The 16,197-nt window shown below is 38.6% G+C and overlaps 1 protein-coding gene across 9 annotated transcripts in view; it reads left to right on the forward strand.

Annotated features, from left to right (window-relative positions):
* The window catches only part of PRKCZ (protein kinase C zeta), a 158,770-nt gene that overhangs the window by 13,345 nt on the left and 129,228 nt on the right, over positions 1–16,197 (forward strand). For 6 of the 9 annotated variants that reach the window (XR_012155570.1, XM_073316898.1, XM_073316904.1 and 3 more), the window contains 3 exons: positions 1,038–1,159; positions 9,081–9,170; positions 10,852–10,902. Coding sequence is in view for 8 of the 9 variants with exons in the window: in XM_073316898.1 (XP_073172999.1) it covers positions 1,038–1,159; positions 9,081–9,170; positions 10,852–10,902 (263 nt within the window). In the remaining variant the exon portion in view is untranslated. Of the gene's footprint in view, positions 1–1,037; positions 1,160–9,080; positions 9,171–10,851; positions 10,903–16,197 lie in introns of those variants that run through there. The other 3 variants (XM_073316902.1, XM_073316905.1, XM_073316901.1) reach the window with 2 other exon arrangements.

Consider the following 16,197-nt stretch of genomic DNA (forward strand, 5'->3'; position numbering starts at 1 on the left):
AGCTAAAACTTAGCATCCCATTCTAGTTGTCCGTCTTTATCATCTTTCAACAGTTCCATGTTGACGTCAGACTTGAGACTTTGTAATTATCAACTGTTCTTCTAAAAGAAGTACAGTTCTTAGCTGAAGTGTGATACAAATGTTTGATTTCAAAGTTACAGCATTGAATATAAGTTTTCACACACACCTAACACCAGAAATAACTTTGCCATTCTTCTGGTTAAAACCATATAAATGTGATAAGTCAGATTTAAAATTTAATAATCTGTTGTAGCCTTTTCACCATCCTATTGGTCAACTGTTATATACAGTGGTTTGTCAATTTATTCCGGTCTCGCTCACCTTCCACCATTTGTTTCTTTAATCTTAAGTAAAGTTTCAGGAGGTCAGAGACATCTTTTGTGTGGTGAATTTTTTTTAAAAAGTTCACATTTTCAGGATAATTAATTTATGAAATACAGTACAGGAAAATGTGGAATTAAAACCTATTTTTCAGAATATAATCATAATCAAAATGATCTCTTTAATAATGCAGGGACTTCTGAGCTGCTGCGAAGTCCTATATAAACTCCAACATGTTTCAGTCTTTGATTCCATATAGCTAAAGAAAAAATCACTTTGGTTAGTTTAGGAGTGGCAAAAGCTAGGCATTTTAAAATGCCCATTTAAACACTAAGATTTATGTCAAAGGAACTGACATCCAATAAAGCAGATATTGAAAAGCCAGGGTTGTTAATGTAAAATATTATTATAATAAACTAATGTTGAGATGTAAAGGCAATCTATCCCCCCCTCGGATAACAGTCTAGCCCTTTTTCACAAGAATAATACTTGCTTGTCCAAGTAGTCCCATTGATTTCAATGGGATTACTTTAGTGAGTAAGTGCCGCTTGTGTAAGCGCTGCTTGTGTGAGCACAGCTCAGCAGGATAAATTCCACAGATGCAGTTACTGGAGCAAGCAGTTTATGTCAGATACCATATTTCTGAATGAGGGACTATATTTTGTGGTTTAAATCTGTGAATTCATCTCTTGCAGGGACATCCTAATAACAAATTTAGAAGCATCAATGAACTATGGTGAACTTTGTGATGAAGTGAGGGAGATGTGCAGTTTACAACAGGAACAGCCAATTACCCTCAAGTGGATTGATGATGAAGGTATTACAAACACATGAGATTCTTTTCTAAATCTTTACTTGTTTTCTATATTGCAAAGTATGACTCAAAATATTAGACAAGGGGCTTGATGAAATTTGCTTAATTTAGGTTTCAGATAATCAAGGCATTTTTTTTATTGTAATTTATAGATATCATGGGACATAACCCTGTTTCACATAACAGGAAGGTTTGGATAAATGAGGCTCAGATAACCAAGGTTGTGCTGTACTTGAATTCACTTTTTAATCCTTTTAAATGAACTTTTTCAAAGTGTAATTATCTGAAGCACAGTTTAACTAGAGTGATCAGGGAAATGTATGGTGGGAAGGAATGTGGCAGGGTGGTTGCTTTCCTTACCTAGATGCTCTTATTTTCTTTTTTCTTTTTTTTTTTTATTGTAAGTGGAGAAAATGCAAACATAAGAACTAGAATTGTGGATCTGTTCTGATTGTTGAGGTCCATGAACTGCCTTGACAGGGTGAGAGCCCCCATTTTCCATGAGGAAGTCATGAAGTTACTAATGGCTATGGCTTAATTAGGTAATAATTTGTAGAGTGCATGAAGAGAAGGGGTAGAGTTCCTTGCCGACAGAGCTCCAGGACTACAAGTCTCAAGAGTCTGTTTTTCTGATTTTTCTTTTTTTTTTTTAAATCTAAAAATATTAGTCAAAATGCTCAACTTTTCTTTTTTTATTGCTTTGGGCCATCCTGATCGGAGTGTTTTCTTCTGAGGACCATATTGCAGGGGTAAAAAGTAGTGGCCCTTGCCCACACCTTTTGGAAAGGTTAATATAGTAGATATTGTCAGCTGAGCCTGTAGTATTCTAGGGCCCACCTGTATCTTGCAGTGGGCTGCGATAAATTGTAAGCTTGTGGATAGTAGCAGCTCGCTGGTCAGTCATCCTGAGTGCTGCTTGCTCAAGAATTATGGCAGGGGATCAGAAGCATGGCTCTGCTGGAGCAAACTTATATGTTCATTCCCTGACTAAAGCCTTGCAGCAGAAAACTTTAATTTGGTTATTGTGTGTAAGAAGCAAATAAAATCAGTTCTCCAGGGATTAGGCCCATGCAACAAGGTTCCTTAAGTCTCTATCCTGCATTGAGAGCCTTGCAAGCAGGTTCCTGAACCTGTACAAAGTCCCTTTGAAATCAGTAGTGAAATGGAATCAGATTGGGCCCTTAGTTTAAGGGTGAGAGGAAAAAACTGACCTTTAGGGAAGTCGCCTGAAATACTACAGAGCTCATGCCTGCATGTGTATACCACAATTAAACAGCCTCTTAGTCTGAGTGTGAGTCAGCTGATGCGGGCCAGCCACTGGTGTCTAACTGCAGTGTAGACATCCCCAAGAGTATAATTTATGTGAACAATCACTTGAAGAAAGAATGGTTACTTATCCCAAAGTAACTGGCTCTTTGAGATGTGGTGTTCACACAGATTCCATGTTCTGCCCTCCATCCTCATTTAACAGCATCCCAACACCTGGGATTCTTATTGGCAAAGGAACTGAGTGGTGGTCAAGGCTGCCTCATCTCTTATGCCCTTGCCTGTGGCATGGCTGCTGGAACTAGGGGTGCTTTAGGTGCTGCCGCACTCCCTGTCTTCAAGTGGTTTCCATCATATACAGGGCTCACAGTTTTGGTTCAATGGCTCTCAGTACCCCCACTGTACAAATTTGTTCCAGCAGCCCTGGTCAGTGGTGGTCATGAGGGTTGCAGGCATGGCCACAACACATACTGCTATTCAAAAATAACCCAATCTTGTGCATAAACTGCATGTGTGCCAAGATTGGACTCTTGTCTCGCTTTACCTTCGTATAAAATGGGTCTAAATGTATTTCCAAACATGTTTGTTTGAGAGAGAAGCGAAAGGCACTTCAGAACTGTAAAGCTTTTATTATTCAATAGCAAGTTAAAAAAAAAAACAACTTTAAGGTGAACGTTTTAATGGCAAAATGACACAGGTTGATGAAAGGCTGTTCAGACTTCTTTCCCATATTCTTTGGCATGCATGCAAAGTAACTTTTTTGAAAAAGTGCGTAAGTCCTATTTGACTTTCAATACAATTTAAGCACATGAGTCACATAGATGCTGCTGAAAATTTTACTTCTAGTCCTGATTCATCTTTGGAATGAGTGTCTGCTTGCTTTCAAGGTGGGGATACAGCTGTGTTATGGAAAAACTAAATGTTTTTGTCACTTACAATTTTTGATGTTTTGCACAGAACATATGACAAGAATTGTAGCAGTGATGCATATTTTCCTTTTTCTGTTGATTATTCTACCTGGCGGCCACCTTACTACTTCAGTAGGTCATTGGATGCAACCTTGACTGTAGTATTGGCCTAATGTATCCCATTCAGGGGCTAGTGGATGCATTGATGTTGGCTTCCTTTAAAAGAACCCTTTACTAAAAGACAGTACAATGTGCATGATAATCAAGGTGGGCCATTTCCTGCACAAATCCAGGTTTTCGAGTTTGTGTGTGTATGGGGGTGGGGGGCATGTGAGAACCTGGATTTGTGCAGGAAATGGCCCACCTTGATTATCATGCACATTGTGTAGAGAGTTGTCACTTTGGATGGGCTATCACCAGCAGGAGAGTGAATTTGTGGGGGGGGGTGGAGGGTGAGAACCTGGATTTGTGCTGGAAATGGCCCAACCTGATGATCACTTTAGATAAGCTATTACCAGCAGGACAGTGGGGTGGGAGGAGGTATTGTTTCATATTCTCTGTGTATATATAAAGTCTGCTACAGTTTCCACGGTATGCATCCGATGAAGTGAGCTGTAGCTCACGAAAGCTCATGCTCAAATAAATTGGTTAGTCTCTAAGGTGCCACAAGTACTCCTTTTCGGAACATGTGGGTGGTTTACCTGATCTTGGAACTACATTTTTCATATCTGTCATGGGCTAATAGTTGTCTGACAAATGTAAAGCTCTTCTGACGCTCTTCTTCCTCCTCAAGTTGCTGGAAGTGAAGGAAGAAGTTTCTTCTTCTTCTTCATCTCAGCAACTGTGGAGAGGGAGGTTTGTGTAGTGTGGTCTGTTCCCTCTCCTCCCTCCTCTGAAAGTGCTCTACAACTCTAACTCACCTACAATCTCCTGGTTGCTGTGAGTAGGGGCAGGGTGGATAAAAATAATTTTTTTAAATAAAAATCAGTTTTTTTCCTCAAGTATTTTATCTAAAGATTAGTTTTAATTAAATTACATTATAGCTCAAAGATATCTCCCTATGTAATTGGGATTATAAATTCTAATTCTACAGTATGGGACAATATATTCATGTAATGGTTAAACATTTTTTGTAAATGAGTTCCAATAGTTCATGGATTAGGGACCCATTTTATGGGGTTCCAGGGGCTTCTGTATAGATTATTTAGGTTAATCTTTCTATCTACCCAATGGGACTCAGTGCTCAGTCCAGAAGATACTATCAGAGATGGTTAGTTTTGCAGTTCTCAAACTGTGGATTTGTGTCTCCAGAGAGAACATGCTTGTTAACACATGTTTTTAAATAAATATATAGAGGTGAGAAATAAGGCTTCAACCATATTGTCCCTCTGCAAATGTACGTACACAGAGTCAATCCCTTATACCTCTCTAAAAGTGCAAAGTTTCGAAAAGTTAAATGAACAGAAGATTGTTGGGGGCGGAATAGATCTGAACAAGGAGGAGAAGTCTGGAGATAAATGTGAAAAGGGAGGGACAGGCAGTAGAAACAAAAGTGAAACTGAGCAGCATATTCCAGAAATCTTGGGGTCTTTCTGAGTGTAGCCTTGATTGATTTGAGATCTACCATACCATTCTCTCACTAGAAGAGAACCTATAATGGCAGCAGGCCGTGAAAGAGACCCAGTCTGGGAATAAGAACCATTCAAGAAATAGGTTTGCTAATGATGTGTTAAAGAAAATCACACCAGTGAACTGGTAGAAGTCACTTAAGCACTTGGATTCAGAGATAGTTGAAGTGATGATCATAGAATATCAGGGTTGGAAGGGACCCCAGAAGGTCATCTAGTCCAACCCCCTGCTCGAAGCAGGACCAATTCCCAGTTAAATCATCCCACCCGGGGCTTTGTCAAGCCTGACCTTAAAAACCTCTAAGGAAGGAGATTCTACCACCTCCCTAGGTAACGCATTCCAGTGTTTCACCACCCTCTTAGTGAGAGAGTTTTTCCTAATATCCAATCTAAACCTCCCCCACTGCAACTTGATCTCACTTTTAACAGCAGTAGTATCTCCTGCTGGTATATAAAGAATATTTTCTTCCTTTTGACTAATTCATTCCAAATTGAGAAATTGTTTGGGACCTGAAAAAGCAGGAAAGCTTGTTTTTCTTTTCCAGAATATGAACAACCAGCAAAACGAAGGTGAAGATGACAGTTAGCTGCAGAAGCCAATATTTTAAGTTTCTCTTGTTGACCTGGCTGACAGTCTATTTTAATTTTTTTAATATTTCATTTAACTATTTTAGTGAAAAACAATTCTAACAGAAACCAACCTGATTCTAAAAAACTTGAATGTTTAACTAAATTCAAAAATTCATATGCTTGTTTTGTTAAAATATTATGCATTTGCTGTTGAAGAAAAAAATCCAGAATACACAATGTTGTTTTTTAGTTAAATAAAACCATTTAAATGTCTGTCTGGGGATCTTCTCCTAATACAGCAAGGCAAGAAAATCCTCCAAATATTAATGATTAACCTGTTGAATTGGAGATAGTTCACCTCCCAATGACTTCATAAATATCTGCTTCAATTACCTTTGGTAAATGAAATAACCAAACAATCATTAATTTTCTGATATAGCTGTAAAACTAATCTGAAAAGTTTTCAAAATAAATCACTTTAAAAATGTATAGTGTGTAGCTTCTAAAAATGAAACCTACATCTATCTTTGAGTTGTGAAGAATATGTATTAAGGTTATAACAACCAACAAGAATGCACTTAGGTAGAAAGCCATGATTAAATTGAGTCTTCCTGACTAGTGATTTTAAATCAAATCCACCCTGAGTAGGGGGTGACTATATAGATTCCCGCTCCCCTGTGCTTCCCCCCGCTCTCCATTTTTGTTCTGTTCCCTTGTGAGTAACTTCAGTGTCTCCCTTCACTGCAGCTCACAGCCTTTCACAGCACCAGCAACATAACATTGCTATAATTCTTGACAGCTTCTTTGCTGCCCGCTGGTTTCTGAATAGCTGCCATGTAACTGTGTGGTCTCGTTGACCTTTGCTGCTCACCAAACTTTTAATTGTGGCGGGGACATTAGAACTGCATGCAAACTTCATTATATTTGTTCATGTTTTAAAGGTTATCCTTGTAATCCTAAGAGCTAGAAACCTTTTTTTTAAAAAGACCTCAATTTCTGCAGTTATGAGTGGTTCTGTCTTTCCATTTGCCAGGAAAAGTTCACTGTGGCCCAGTAGCGGAGTGGAATTTTCAAATTCTGCTACTACGGAGAAGGGCATCCTAAAGTCAAAGTTGCATGTGTGTTGGTCTTGTTTTTGTCTTCTTTTTTTAAGATTGAGCAGATGTAGTGAAAATATTTTGAATTAATCTCAGTTTTTCTTTTCATTCCTAATCCTGAGGAAGCTGGAGCAAGCTACACTGATATTTGTTTCCCCTGCTCCCAATTGCACTTCAGTAAATAATCTCTAATATGAAACAGTTCAATCAGGAGAGGTGTATGGAGAATAATGTACTCTACAAGTTGGACATTTTAATTACTAATAAAAAGCAGGATCCTTTTAATTAGAGGAAGTAACTCGTGCATGTTTTGGTGGACCCTAAGAAGGGGGGGAGGGGAGAGAGAGATAGTGACGTGTTGGTTTTCTGTCTCGTATGTTTGGTGGTTTTTTTGTTTTTTGAGGTTTACTTTAATTTAAAAGAGCATGGATTTCTACTATTTCAGGTGCTGTACTAATGAGCATATTCCTCTTGTAATCTTGAATTGAATTTGTATCTCAATTGGATTACAAATCTCATTTCAAATGTCTGCTTCAAGTTGTAAACTTTCTTCTTAGATTCAGCCAGCCTGCTGTTTTGGCTGCCTCAGTCTTCACAGATTATATTAGCTATTGAACTTTTGCACACTGTGTGCATTTACATTTTTGTTAATGTAATTTAAATGCCTCTGACTGATGCTCTTCTAAAGTAAGGTAAACAGATAGTTGCTTGGTGATTTAGTGGATAATGAGCTTTGCCTCTAGCAAAACTATTCAAAGGGCTCACTGTCAAACTGAGGAATATATCTAGTGGTGCACCACAGGGGTCATTTCTGTAACTGGTATTAGTCAATATTTTCATTAATGACATGGATAATAGAGTGGGTGTGTACACTAAAAAATTTCCAGATGACATTAATCTGGGAGGGATTGCAAGAATTTTGGAGGACAGGATTAGAATTCAAATTGAACTTGGAGAATTGGTCTGAAATAAATTGGATGAAATTCAGTAAAGACAAGTGCAAAATACTTCACTTAGGAAGGAAAAACAAATGCCCACTAGAAAATGGGGAATAATTGGCTAGTTGGTAGTACTGCTGAAAAGGGTCTGGGGTAGTAGTGAATCACAAATTGAATGAGAGTCAGCAATGTGATGCTGTTGCAAAAAAAAAAAAAAAAAAAAAAAAGGGGGGGGGGGAGGGGGGTAATTTTCATCCAATTGTCCACTAACTTATCCTGATTGAGGTACATTTCCTCCCTGACCTTTTTCTTACTTCTCCATTTGTTAATCTCAATGCAAGGACAGTCATGCCTCAAAATATTTTTGGGGTACTGATATATAGTGTAACGAATCCTTGACCACTTGCAGGTTGTCTCAGTTTAGAACTAAGTATCTACTTCATGAGTACTGACGATGCAAGTAGGGGCTGGGTCTAGTATTTGGACCCATTCTTCCATACACTGTAATCCCTGTAATTTTGTCCCATTCTTTCCCACCCCTCTGACATTAATATTTCATTCTTTTCTAATCAGTTTGGTAGAGCAGGTCAGAGAACTTCAAATGGCTTCTTGACTTTCCCTTTTAAAGCTCTTCATAACTTATTCCTGTCCTGCCTGACTGATCTAGTAACGTTTCTTAAAGTGGACTCTTGCTTTTGCTTTGTCAGCATTCCCAGCCTTCACTATCCATCACACAGCTTCTCCCTTAAACTTTATGCACAGGAAAAAACTCCCTCATAGAAGCTGAACAGTCACTACCTTAACCTCCCTTAAATTGCTCCCTAAGACACTCTTCTGTTGTGTTGCCTGCAACATCCAGTCTGCTGACCATGGCCAAGTGGGTGTGACTCTTCCCTTCCCCCCCACTTTTCTATTCCTAATCTCTAATCCTAATTACAAAAAATTCACCCCCCCCCGCAATACAGTAATTAATTGTGCCAATTCTTAACTGTATTCACATATGTATTCCCCTCCTCTACCCTTTGTCTGTCTTCCTTTAGATTGTAAGCACTTTGGGTAGGGATTACCTCTCTATACTCGTTCAGTGTCTAGCACAAGTGATACCCTGTCCTGATTTTGGCTTTTGGATACTACCATAATGTTTACTACAGTACACCCTCGCTATAACGAGCCTTCGTAATAACAAACCTTCAGATATAATGAACCTGGTCCTTGGATCCCATCTCCAGCCCCGTGGAAGTTAGTCAGCTTGCTTAAATTAATTTTCTGTCACGTGTACCAACCTAAGAGAACCATCTCCTAACTCTTATATGTTTTTGTCTTTAATCTTTTCAGTTTGGTTAAAAATGTAAAGTAAAAAAGACAAGTTTCATGTTACTGTATTATGTTTGGCCTTAATAAAATTATTAGGATAATATGATAACTTTGCTTGAATTTTCTCAGCTAACCAGTTTAAATCCTAAACTTAATATACCATAGTCATAAATTTGGTTGCATATTTTTGTTCCCCTTGCTAGGTGATCCATGTACCATCTCATCTCAGATGGAACTGGAAGAAGCCTTCCGTTTGTATTGTCATCATGGAGATGAAGGACTCATTATTCATGGCAAGTACTCTGCAATTTTAGAACCTTATCTAAATTTCTTGTGAGGAGGAATAAAGCAGTTCAGGAGCCCTGTGCAATATAAATACTCGCTGAGCTTCAACGCTGCAAGGACGTGTTAAATTAAATATTTGGGCTGACTTCTGGTCACTCTTGCAGTCGTTTTATGTACTGAGTCATGTTGGCTGGTATCCTTTGTAAGTTTGTAATCTACTGTATATACTCGTTCGTTTATAAGCAGACTCCCCCAAGATGGCTAGGTAAAAATAGTAGAAACTGTATGACCCTTTCATAAACCGACCCTATGTTTCTGGGGTTGGCAAACTTTGGCTCCTGACTCGTCAGGGTAAGCTGCTGGTGGGGTCAGGACGTTTTGTTTACCTGGAGAGTCTGCAGGCATGGAGCCCATCAGCTCCCTGTGGCCGCGGTTCACTGTTCCCAGCCAGTGGAAGCTGCGGGAATTTAGAGGGATTTAACTGGTGGTTTTATTTCTGAATTTGCTTCGTATCCCTGCAGACCTGCAATCAGATCTGCACAGATGTTTTCCTATCCTCTGTGGAACCCCATGGAAGCAGGAGGGACTCTGTACAGGTGCAGGAGTCTGCCTGTGTGGACCTTATTGCAGGTTTAGGGAGTCTGCTTGGGTAGTATGCTTCATGATACACTTTAAAAAAGTATTTGGGCAAGTTAGTTTGTTTCTGGATTAGTGAGTTTGCATTGCTGATTTTTGTGTCTTCATAACCCCACCTGAAATATTTGTTTACAAGCTTGCTGGAGAGGAAGATACCAGTACAAAGGGCTCAGTTCAGTCACATTAAAGATAACAAAGCTATAATATATATAGTCATATATAATATAAATGCTAAAATAGACTATCTAGGCAAATGATAATTTTGACATTAGGTCTCTATTTCAACTTTTATTTTTAATAAAATACTTGTGCTTCCATTTTTAAGAACCAATTATGGAAGCTTTTGACAACTTCAGTTTTTCAATTAGATCTACACCTTATGTGAATGGGTAATGCACATGTTATGGAAATGAATAATGCAACAAATTATTAGAAAAATACATGGTTTACATTAGGAACGTACCAATAAAAAATCAGTTTATATGTTCCGTTTTTTCAGGAGTCTCATGTCAGCTACATTATCTTCCTCCTCTCTTTTGGGCTTTAAGTATGTGCTTCATGGTCTTCATTGTAGTGAAGAGGACCTTGGAGCAATGGTGAAAGCACAGTGCTGGAAGCTGGGAAATCTGGGTTCTGTTTCTAGCTCTCCTACAGGCTTCCTGTTCAACCTGGGGCATATCATTAGTTTGCTGTGTTTATGTTCAAACTATAAAACAGGGATAATACGTCTTCATCTCATAAAGGTGTTGAATGGGTTAATTCATGTTTATATACTTCTTTGCTATCCGTAAATGAAAGATGCTGTGTAGGGATTTGATCCAGAGTCCATTGAAGTCCATGGGAGACTTTCCAGTGATTCAGTGGGCTTTAAGTCAGGCCCTATGTACAGCATACTGTGGTGTTGCTAGAATAATTGATTCTATGATCGTGGCATAAGAAGCTGGTTTAACCAGTTGTTTCTCAGAGCAGAACTGAAAAAAATCTAATCTTCCAAAAATTGTTTTAGATAAAGTAATTTATTACTTCAATAATAAGTGTCTGTTTTTGTTTTAGTTTTCCCCAGCATTCCAGAGAAACCAGGCATGCCATGTCCAGGAGAAGACAGTGAGTACTATGTCTTTTGGCTTTGCTCTTTATCTTATTGTCTTAATTTTTGATTCATATGTGTAAGAGATGTTTGCTTACTTGAAGTAGCTTATGATATATAATTAGGAAAAGGGTAAATGTATAACTGTGCAAGGATTGTTTAGAATATAAAAAATAAGGAGCAAGCATCTGGTGGCATTTTTAATGCTAATAAGAGTTAATACTGGTTTCCAGTAACTGACATAGTTTAAAACTACAATAAATACAACCAAGTGGTTTAACAATCAAATAGACTGACATACTGGTACAGTTTAGGGTGACCAGATGTCCCGATTTTATAGGGACAGTCCTGATATTTGGGGCTTTTTCTTATATAGGCTCTTATTCCCTGCCCCCCACCCCCCCATCCCAATTTTTCACGCTTGCTGTCTGGTCACCCTATACAGTTGGCACTCCTGTTTGCAATCAAACTGTGCATCTTCATAAGATCTAAAGGCAATTACAAATGACTGGTAATTATAGGTCAAAGTTTTAGTCTTATCTACAAGTGCAAGGTTTGTAGCTTTGATAGCAGGGATTGATTCTGAATAGATTATTTTTCAGAAATATTTTGTGTGTGTGTGCTGCTAATAAATACCAAATGTGCAAGACTGAGTGGAGGGTAGCAAGCAGAGCTATCTTCAATTAAATATTCACAGGATATTTGTCATCTTTCAAATCTTTAAGTATACAGGCATAATGCTGTTTCTCAGGTACCACTGTGAATCAACTATTGTTGAATGACCACCACTAATGACTACCATTATAGATAACTAATACATTAGAGAAGAATATTCCTAAACATTTGTTTTGTAAAGGCAAATTGACAGAATAAGTCAAGTAACAAAAACTTTTGGGAACGTAAAATTATGCTATTTTGATTCACTTGCTTCACAGTCTCGGAATATAAAGCAATATTCTGATTCATGCAAAAAAGCATGGCAGTGCACATAAATGTGATACTTTTTGCCAGTTGCATATAATTAAGATAATGTGGACAATTCTGTTCTCCCATATATAAATACAGGATTTAAAATATGGGTCTGTTTTTTGAGAACCATCTTGATCTAGTCTTACTTTCTATTGGGCTGTAGAAAATGGAGCAAGGTAGAGTAGATTTCTTAATTGTTGAGCTGCAGTGCATCAAAGATGGCCTTGTAAAAGTCAGATATTTGGCTGGGAGTTGTCTTTATTGGCTCTATCTGAATTACAACAAGGTTCTAACAATCAGAATAAGAAACTTTGGGTAAGGTACAAAACATGTCCTATATATAAAACTTGAAGATTCTTCCGTATTGTAAATTTCTGGTAGTACCAAAAAAATAGTTTTCTTTTAGACACTTTCTTTAGGTTTCAGAAAACCTAAATCACTTTAAATGTGTAAAACATCCGGATTGCTAGATGGTCTTGTGTCCCTTTTTGGGATGCAGTGGAATGGTCTACGTGAGGAGAATTCTATCTCAATAGTTATAAGGCACTCATTCCCAGATAGTGAAGACATCATACCTGATCTATTTTTCTTAGTTGTGCAAGATTTTTTTCTCCTGTGTATCTATGGAGGTTTAATTCTTGTTTGGTTTCTCTCCAGTTTCACTGATGAAATAGTCAATAGTCGTCTTTCACTGTATCATGTAATGCACTCTGCTGGCGGTGCAAGAAAATGAGGCCTGCATTTTCCCTTGAAGGTTAATCTTGAAGTGCTAGATTTGTGTTCATGTTGAACAGTATGTTGAAATTCTATGGGCATTTTAACTTAATGTCATGTCTCTTTTAGATTTGCCAGTTGTAAAAAGTTCTGGTCATGTTACCCATTTTCATTAGGTGAAAACATCATCTGACCACTCCAGATAATGTGCTTGTAGCCCAAGATATATTCTTGCTGCAAGTTGTATAATTTAAATACTATTTATTCTGACATCTGAGTTTAGCAGTTCTTTCCTAAATTGAACCTGGTGCTCATGAAAGGTGTCATTTACATACACCGCTGGAAACTGAATCTGTTATCTATAGTGCAGCATATGTAATGGTAGTTAAAGCTTGTGTGCATTTCCTTGCTGCTTTGCCTCCAACTTATTTTAGTAGTGACCATTTAAGGTCTGCAGATTAGTATCCATGTCCATGCAATCCTTGACCTCGGAGACTGCGTTCCGATGGGCCAGGATGGATTGTTTTGCTGATTAGACAGCTGTTGAATGGCTCTGGCACTCTACCATTACCAACCAGGGCAGAATTTGGCACCAGAGATTTAGGTAAGTATTGCTGTTTTCCATTATCAATCCCCAGTTGAAGCAGTCATCTCTGAACAAGCAGCCAATAGTTGATTTTTATTATTTGGTTTGTTACTATACAATTATTGGTAAAACAAGCAAAGTCAGACCTGTCTGGACCATTCAGTCAGGGCTCTTTCATCACCACCTAAGAATGTTTTTTAGTCTTGGGTAGGATTAAAAATTGGAAGACATTAACAATGTGATAGTGAACTAATGGACATCCCTTGTATTTACACATTGCGATAGAAGAATTCCAATAAAGAGCCGGCTGAAATTACAGAACCATGCAGAGATTTGTACTGCACGTTACCCGAAAAACAATCCAGTTCACTGCAAACAGAGGACACTGAAATTAAAGACTACTAATTCCAGTAGTTTGATAGATCTTATTGTAAAGAAACCAAGGAACAGGAATATAATTGACTTATGAAGCCAATTATGGCCAGAGCTGAAATCCGTGGAAAGACTTCCATTGGCTTCTCTAGGTTTTGGAACAGACCCCAAAATAAGTAAATCCCTCAGCTGACATACATGAAGGGCTCTTCAAGTGATATAAGAATTTTTTCATGCAATCGTTGTTTAATAATCTTTTGCAAAATATGCATTCGGAGCCTCAGTACAGAAAAGCCAAGGGCAGCATGGACTAAGAGCTGGGATTTAGGAATGTTGGGGCTGATTCCCAGCTCTGCTACTGGACTGCTCTGTGACCTTGAGCAAGTCACTTCCCTTTTTCTGCTTCAGTTCCCCCTCATCAGCCCTCGAAAACCAATACTCAGTCTGGATTAATTCAAAGTTAGATATTTCTAAAGTGCTTTCCTTTTTCATAGACCACTGATTTGTGTACCATCAGGTGTCCTGAAAATTAAAGTACTGACAAGTCATGGTTCTATTAGTACAGCCCATCAACTGGAACATACTGAGCTGCTTTGACTTTTTGATAGTTCCAGAAGATCACTACGTTTTTTCAAATTCAGCATGAAGGTTATTTGTGAAATAATTGTTGAGCACAGGTAAGAAGAAATTCCAAATTGTACCAATCCAGATTAGTACTAATCCCAAATAAGATTGTTTGCCCCTAAAGTATGATAACACAAAGTAAGCTGTTACCTTAACTAACCTGAAGAAGAGACAGTTACCTAAAGAGAGAAACATCAGGGGAGAATTTTAAACAAATGTAAAGTCTGATTCTGATCTGAAAAGTCACTATCTAAAAATTAGAGAAGATGGGTGAGGTAATACCTTTGATTGGACCAATTTCTGTTGGTGAGACAAGCTATTGAGCCATACAGAGCTCTTCTTCAGAGTTCTTCTAATATCCTGGGACTGACATGGTTACAACTACACTACATACAACTAAGTTAAAAATCGCACTTTCTTTCTCAATAGATATGTTCCTTGTGTCTATTCAGTCACTTTACTTTCTATCTGCTGTTAGCACTGCAGATCCAGTTAAAATATGAGTGTGTGTGAGCTGGATTCTGTTCTTGCTGGCATATCATCAATTTAACTAAATTTTTGATTACATAATCTTTGTCAACCTGAAAGAACCTAGCTTGATTTTCAGATCCTAGACTAATGGTATCATAGAATATCAGGGTTGGAAGGGACCTCAGGAGGTCGTCTAGTCCAACCCCCTGCTCAAAGCAGGACCAGTCCCCAATTTTGGCCCCAGGTCCGTAAATGGCCCCTTCAAGGATTGAGCTCACAACCCTGGGTTTAGCAGGCCAATGCTCAAACCACTGAGCTATCCCTCCCACCCCAGGCAGAATGTTTGCACAGAAGCTGTGAGATGGGATTCCTAGCTCTAATAGACAGACGTGCTAGATTCATGCAAGCTAGCACTCTGAAAGTCAGTGTGGCTACAGCAGCATGGGTCTCTGGCTAGCTGCCCAGATATGTATGCAGGAGGTCAGGTGGGATTGTACTCGGGTGTCTTGCCTGAAGTGCTGTTGTGGCCACACTGTTTTTAGCACGCCATCTAGAGTGTATGTCTACTTGAGCTGAGAATTGCTCTTCCCAGCTGCTGTATAGACATAAGTTTGCAATGCTGGAAAAAAAATACACTTGTAAGCTGAGCAAATTTAACCTAGTCACTGAAACACAATAAATATGAGCAATCACAATTCCATTTCTACAGTTAACTTTTCAGAGAGGAATTGCCTACTACCATTTTTTCCTTTGTTTTTTTAAAATTATTTTCAACATGACATAAGCTTAATTCCTTCATTGTTGTGACTCAGAAGAATAGGCTGAAGAGATTACTGTTGTAAATGAATTTAGGTTCAAATCCAGTGCTGCTCAATCCCTGGCCTGAGTAAGCCAGGTGGGGCACTGAGCTAATGCTAGAGAGAAGAATTCTTCCAATCTCCAAAGGCGGCTGGACCTTCAGAGGCTGCTTGAGTCCATGGGCTGCAGCAGTCTCGACTGTCTTCTACCTAATACCTTTTGGCTGCTCATGCCTTGTTTCTTCTGCCGTATGTAACGGCACATCACTTATGCTGGCAAAGAGTTCATTGGATCATGGAAGAGGAGGGCTGCACTTTGCCCTTGAGTGTGACTGAAAGGTGACTAAAATCTTCTGTCCACAGAACAGGTGAGAGTGTGGGCGTGGTTGTTGAAGCTTCCCTCCTGCAAGCTAACTCTGTCTTGGAGGCGTGACCTCTAGAGGTGAGAAGACTGTTCACTTTTCATGTCTATTCAGTCCTTGGCCTCCACTGTAGACTTTTGAGAGTGTCAGTTGGGTTCATGTTTTTTGTGATGTGGACACCTTTTTCTACTAAATTTGACTTGACACCATCAACTCATTGTGTTGGGCCATTGAACAGCCAATAGATGGTAACTTTTGGTCACCTCTTGTCTCAGACCAGTGACATCCCTTGATTCACCTAATCCCTCCCAAATGTAATTTGAGGCTTTGAGTTTCTAGGGGTTCTTCTAAATCACAGTAGTACTGGGTTGTTAATTTAATATAAACTGTAAAAAGAGCATTGGTTTAATCTGATAA

This window comes from Lepidochelys kempii, chromosome 18 (assembly GCF_965140265.1).
Source record: "Lepidochelys kempii isolate rLepKem1 chromosome 18, rLepKem1.hap2, whole genome shotgun sequence".
Lineage (NCBI taxonomy): Eukaryota > Metazoa > Chordata > Testudines > Cheloniidae > Lepidochelys > Lepidochelys kempii.